At 38.8% G+C, this 5,820-nt stretch overlaps 1 protein-coding gene across 1 annotated transcript; it reads right to left on the bottom strand.

Moving 5' to 3' along the window:
* Positions 1-262: 262 nt before the first annotated feature.
* On the bottom strand, positions 263-5,396 carry DPY30 (dpy-30 homolog (C. elegans)). The gene is made up of 4 exons (XM_010004577.1): positions 5,342-5,396; positions 5,210-5,257; positions 3,758-3,900; positions 263-555 (listed from the first exon to the last, which is right to left on the bottom strand). Exons 1-4 carry the CDS (start codon positions 5,375-5,377, stop codon positions 483-485), a joined length of 300 nt encoding a protein of 99 aa, XP_010002879.1. The 5' UTR covers positions 5,378-5,396; the 3' UTR covers positions 263-482.
* Positions 5,397-5,820: the final 424 nt, after the last annotated feature.

Genomic DNA, 5,820 nt, shown 5'->3' with positions numbered 1-5,820 from the left:
TGAACCTCTCTGTTTTCACTTAACCCTTTTCCTGCTATTCTGAAGCAAGATCTCCCCTCTTACTTAATGAATCCATCCTCAAAATAAATCCTAACTGCCCTTTATTAATTTGCCTTCTGTTTAGGTACCTTGAATGTACAGGATGGTATAAAAAAAATAATCAACATTATCACTCATGATTCTCATAATAAATTATTCCCCTTCGTTTCATGCATTCAGATGATGCAGCCCCACAGAATTATTCAGACTTTCATCATCAGTAGTACAATTTCAGTATTTTATTTTGAAATTCTCTCTTAATAGCTAGTTTAAAACAAGTGAACAAGTGTAAAGTGTTCTTTATTAAATAATTCAAAAGATAAAGCAAACTGTGCGATTAAGAAAGACAACATCGCTGTTCCAAAGGATTTTTACAGCAGAAGACAAATTGCGGCAAATGAGCATTTCAGTCTAGCAGCCAAATTGTCCTCATTTTCATGGAGTTAATTTCGGTCCTCAAATTGTGACTTGTTTTTTAAAAGATAGGCTGCTAGAAATTCAATGGGATTTGGCGGTCTGTAAAGAAAAAAGTAAATCAAAGCAATTACTTTTGTTATATGAAAGTAGGTAGCTGAAGAACTAATCACCTTTCTTGAAAAGCAACATAACTCCTTCTAAGCACTTACCAGCATTTAGGGATGACCAACTGCCTACAGTTACCCAAAAAATTTCTAGTTTATGTCTCATAAGTTTTTAATGAGTCTTTTTCACCATTGGTTCAATGTTACTAAACTGCTAGAATGGTTACATGCCTGGAACCTAGGGTATACTCTTAAAGTGTAAATACTGCATGTACATCATTGGAAGTTACATGCATTTGCCTATTCCTTTAACTCATGCTATTCAAAGTAAAAGTTAATCTGTCAGTGCTTTCTTGCTTATTTTCCTTAAATGCTTATTGTGTAGCTTCTGCATTAGAGCTGTTTTCATGGTTTCTGGTAACTGCTGTTTCTTTTTAAATGAATGCAACAAGAACCCAAAGTTTGAGAAGTACTGGAACTTGCAATTAGTCCCTAATACACACGATCACTTGCCTTAGTCCTTAAGTTTTTGTTTTAAAAGTTCCTTCAGCTACAGTGCATGAATTCTGCTAATCTAGATTCTGTCTGCAGAATAAATGGCATGTTTACGTATTCCACACTGGCTCAGACAGGAGGTCCTGGTAGTGAGCAAGTATGCCTATAAAGAGCATAAAGAATGGAAGAGGAGTGCAGAGACACTTCCCTCCTAGACCATCTTTTTGGCCTCCAAGCCAAAAAGAGTAGAGTTAACCAGCTTCCTGAGCTAGCACCTTTAATACTCCTGGGTGGGTTCTTCTACAACTTTGACCAGTTGCACCTTGAGCCCAAATAAAATGTTAATGTCTACAACCTGATGCAAGTTATACAGCTTAATAATGTGACCTATGAAGGATCACCACTTTTTAATAAACAGTCTATCCCAATATAGCATCTCCGTGCTGTTAATGATGTATCAGATTCCTACTATATTCTCTCTCAAAAATATCTTTTCCAGGTTGAAGTATGCTCTTCACTCCCTACTAGTCACTCCCTCGACAGGTAGTGTTCCATACTTCTGACCACCTTGTCACTCTTCTTATTTTTTCACATTCTACCAGAATGCAGTGGAATTGGAGCTACACACAACATTCAAAAGAAGACTATACATTTAAATAGCAGCATTATAATTGGTTTTAGCCCTTCTATTTCTACATCCTACCATTCAGAATTTACTTTTGATTGAGCAATGCATTGACATATACATTTAACAATTTAAAGATATTTTTCACAAGGGTAATTGCCAACTTGGAATCTATCATCTTGCCACTAGCATCAGGGGATTTATTACCCTCCTAAGTGCATAAAATTATATTTGAATTGGATTTTTTTTCTCATAGATTCAGTTTTTCATAGCAATCTTCCAGTTTCACATCAAATTTATTACATTCCTGTGCAATTATTTACAGTCTATCAACCTAAAAACCAAACAAACAGAAAACAAGACAACACCCCCCAACCTATTCACTGAAACTCCGCAGCATTAACACATTTTGGCCAACACTTGTTTAAATAGTTATAAATTATCCTACGATTCTAGTGTTGAGCTCATTTCACCATGAAAATTCACCATTTACTTCTATCCTCTATCTCATATCTTCCAATCAGTTTCTCATCCATATAAAGGTTTTATCTTAAATCCTACAGCAATTTACTCTTGTCAAAAGCCTTCAGTGAAAGACCCTGCCAGAAGCCTTTTGGAAATTTAGGCAGACTGTATCATCTAGATTTGTGTTCATGTGTGCTCACTGACTCCTTTGGTGAACACCAAGAGACTTACGAACCCTGACAAAAGTTGTGTTGACTCCTCCCAAATATGTCATTTATTCATATGCTCACTATCCTGCTGGATGGTAATTTCTACTTAATCTCAGCCACAGTGATCAGATGTACTGGGCTATTCCCTGAGCACCTCTATATTCCTTAGAAAAAAAAAAAAAAATAGCATCCATTAGCTACTTCCCAGTTCAAATTTAAGCAGAAGATTACACAGCAGAACTGGTCATTCAGCTTTGTCAGCCCTGAGGTTTGAATATGCTCAAATGAATAGACAATTTGACCTTGGCAGTTTGTCCCTGTTAAGTTTTTTCCTATACCTTCCCCAACCTCTTCTACCAATGTTCCAATTTTACTCCTGTGGTGAGTCCCCATAAAGAACAGCTGCTTTCATAGTGAATATTTAAATAAAAAGAAAAGAAAAAAAATTGTGTGTGACACAATGATCCAGAGGGTAAGTGTGGGGTGTTGACCTCAGGATGTGTTTTCCATTATCTGCAGAACTCCCACAGATGGTCACATGAAGGTCTGCACACTGCTCAGGTGTGCACACCAGGTGTGCCGTCTTACATGACCTTGTGCCCAATTAGTTGCCTGTGTAACGCAGTTCAAATTCACAACTTCTTTTGAGGTTAAGACACTGTTGATGGTTGTTGTGGCTGTAGGTACTGTGAGGCAATTACAGTCATCCATGCCAGCTTTTGATACCATTATTTGAAAAGTGGTTTATTCGCTGTAAGACTTGCCAATAATTCAGATACACCAAAAGGCTAGAAATTAATTTGGGTAAGATGAACAACTGTTTGCTATTATTGAAGAATACCCGTCTATATTGACTGCTAAGAGATTCAGGGCACTTTGACAGCACAATCTTTACTCGAAGGTTTAACTATCAGTTTGCTCCTAGTTGTGTTGACAGTGCAGAGTCAGCCTTATCCTTTAGAAGCTGTTTTAATCTACAACAAAGATGCATGTCAGGCCCAATTTGTCTGTCTGTCCTTCTTTTAAATGACAAGCAGAACTCTTAATTCCCTGCTACAAAAACCTTGTTCAAAACAAGAATGCCTTAATTCTATAATGTGAATTCTGTGATAAAATAGTTTTTAAAATACACTTCCCCCTGCAAAACCTTTGCAGTAACATACCTCATGGGGAGATCACAAATTCAATAAATAACTTTTATCACACCGTATGCAAATAAGTGAGGAACACGTCCTGCATGGTCAATCATAGCAGTTCATAGGTTCATGAACCTGTTGTAATGGCTCTCTTACAAGCAAACTAGCAAAACCATATCTGGTGTGCAAGGTCTGAAAAGATGGCATACTACCCGGTTTGAGACCTAATTATTTCTTAAGAACAGAAGGAACATTGAAGCATTTTACCTCTCTTTTGCAAGAACAGCAAGTCCCTGTAGCAAGATAGGTACAACTGTCTGATCCAAGTAGGCACGGGTGGGTAATGACTGAAGATCCACCTTCTGCTTTGATGTTTTCTCTGCATTTATTTTCTCATTTTCTACTATCCTCTGAAGTAAAGAAAACAAAAGTGCATGAACATCAGTAATAGCAGCCACATCAGCAATCAAGTGCAAGTGGAAATAAAGTGCCCATTTCTCTGCAATTCACTGGCAATAAATTCTTTACATTTTAAGAACATTTAAGTGCACAAAATTTTTCCTTGCCCAAAAGTCTAACCCAGAGGACCCTTCTCTTAAATTCATGTTTTGGGGAAAAAAATGTTAGAAAGTCATAAGTTTTTGAAAACAGAAGACACCCAACCTCTAACATTGTTATTTCAGCTTCTGCATTCAGATTCAAATTCTACACCACTGAGGCAGGAATGAGTACTAACAAAAGCGGTCCCAGATACATGGTTCCTGTGTGCAAACACTTGAACAAAAATGCTAAAAGTACTAGAAATTCCGGTGAAGTGTAACAAAGAGGATGCTGTTAAAAGTCAGGCACTTTTAGACCATGCACTACTGAATTACAGATGGACACTTTAAAGGAAGCACATTCAAAATGTTTCTAGCTGCCGTTTGGTCAAAGTGCTGACACCATTAACTCTATTTAAAAAAATATATCCTGCCACTGTCACTAAAACAAATATATTCAGCGCAGCACACACAAATCTACCAACATGGGACCAAGGTATCCATTATGTTCCTGCTCAGCAGTGGAAGCTGAGGCACACAAGCAAGCAGTTATCAAGGAGATAAGTCCCAAAGGAAATTTAAGAAAGGTTTCTGAAAAAAGCTTTGCATAGAGTAGGAGCTTACAATGGAGGAAGACTGAAGACTTTTCTTTAAGCATAAGAGAAATAAAATGTTATAGTTATTATTCTAACCCACACTGTTAACAACAGCCAAGAAAATGGATTTTGTCTACTCTTTCTCACCATAATTAAAGATAGCTTGGATTATTCCAATCCAGTGTTTACACTGACTTGAATATGAAAATCATCCCTCCCTTTGATGGCTTTTTTTTAAATGGAAAAGCCATCAAATCCTCCTATTCCCCTCCCTGTAATAGAAGTCTGGCTGGCTTTTTGTGGCATAGTATGTTAATATAACACAGCATACTTCCAAAACATCCTACCTCATTAAAATGTTCATCATTTACTTCAGTACCATTTAGTATAATCAAAGCAACACAACAGAAAACGTATTAATTAAAAGCTAGTTATGCAAGGGACTAGTATCTCTTGGTTCACTTTCCATCTAACTTTCTTCGAGACATTACATCAGCCCAAGCTACATTCAAGACTCAACATTTCCCCCCTTCCATCAGGAATGGGACTTCCACTGTACTTTACAGCAGCAAAGGCTTTGTTACCTCTACATTTTCAGTGAGACCATATTCAGCATGGGGATTTTCTGGAACCTGTAAAATAGCACATGGTCAGTAAAGTGGAAATTCTCCTTTTACACATATAGCATGACACACCTGAAACATTTTATACAATACCTGTGGCTGTCCCTCCATAATCTGTTCTGTCTCCATGATGTGGAAAGCAGAATTTGCTGGACGTGCAATAACCTTAGAAAGCAATCAAAGCATCGGTCAGCAGGTTGAGATGCAGACCAGTGTTTGCTGGCTGATATTGCATCACTTGGTTACTAAGGCACTGTAAGGAGAGAGAAAACGGAGCTGCTCTCTGCTCCCCCCCGCCAAACTTGCGCACGTTTTCCCCGCACATAAAATTGGGAAGTGCCTTAAGGTTCGCATCACGTCCGCTGGCGAAAACGGCAGCGGGATTAGAAAATACGGCGTTGGTCATTTAAAACAGAAGCCCCCAGGGTTGGGCCCGCTCCCCTGCCCGGCCAGGAGCGCCTGCGGGATGTGGAGCCCCTCCCTCCTTCCCTCATTTCCCCGGCCCGCACACCTGCCCGCCCCACCGCGCTACAGCACCAGCACCAGCACCCCAGGACCCCCCGGCACCCCCT

The sequence above is a fragment of the Chaetura pelagica genome, unplaced genomic scaffold (assembly GCF_000747805.2).
Source record: "Chaetura pelagica isolate M959 unplaced genomic scaffold, ChaPel_1.0 scaffold278, whole genome shotgun sequence".
Taxonomy (NCBI): domain Eukaryota; kingdom Metazoa; phylum Chordata; class Aves; order Apodiformes; family Apodidae; genus Chaetura; species Chaetura pelagica.
Note: the sequence above shows the minus strand (reverse complement) of the source record. Positions and strands in the feature narration are given on the sequence as shown.

Bases quoted from the DNA above. Each gene is read 5' to 3' on its own strand.
- DPY30 (XM_010004577.1), bottom strand. From the start codon at position 5,377: ATGGAGACAGAACAGATTATGGAGGGACAGCCACAG. The intron at 3,901-5,209 runs GTAACAAAGCCT...TCTTTACTTCAG, and splicing joins GTCTCACTGAAAATGTAGAG to AGGATAGTAGAAAATGAGAA. The intron at 556-3,757 runs GTAAAATGCTTC...TTTTCTTTACAG, and splicing joins GCTGTTCTTGCAAAAGAGAG to ACCGCCAAATCCCATTGAAT.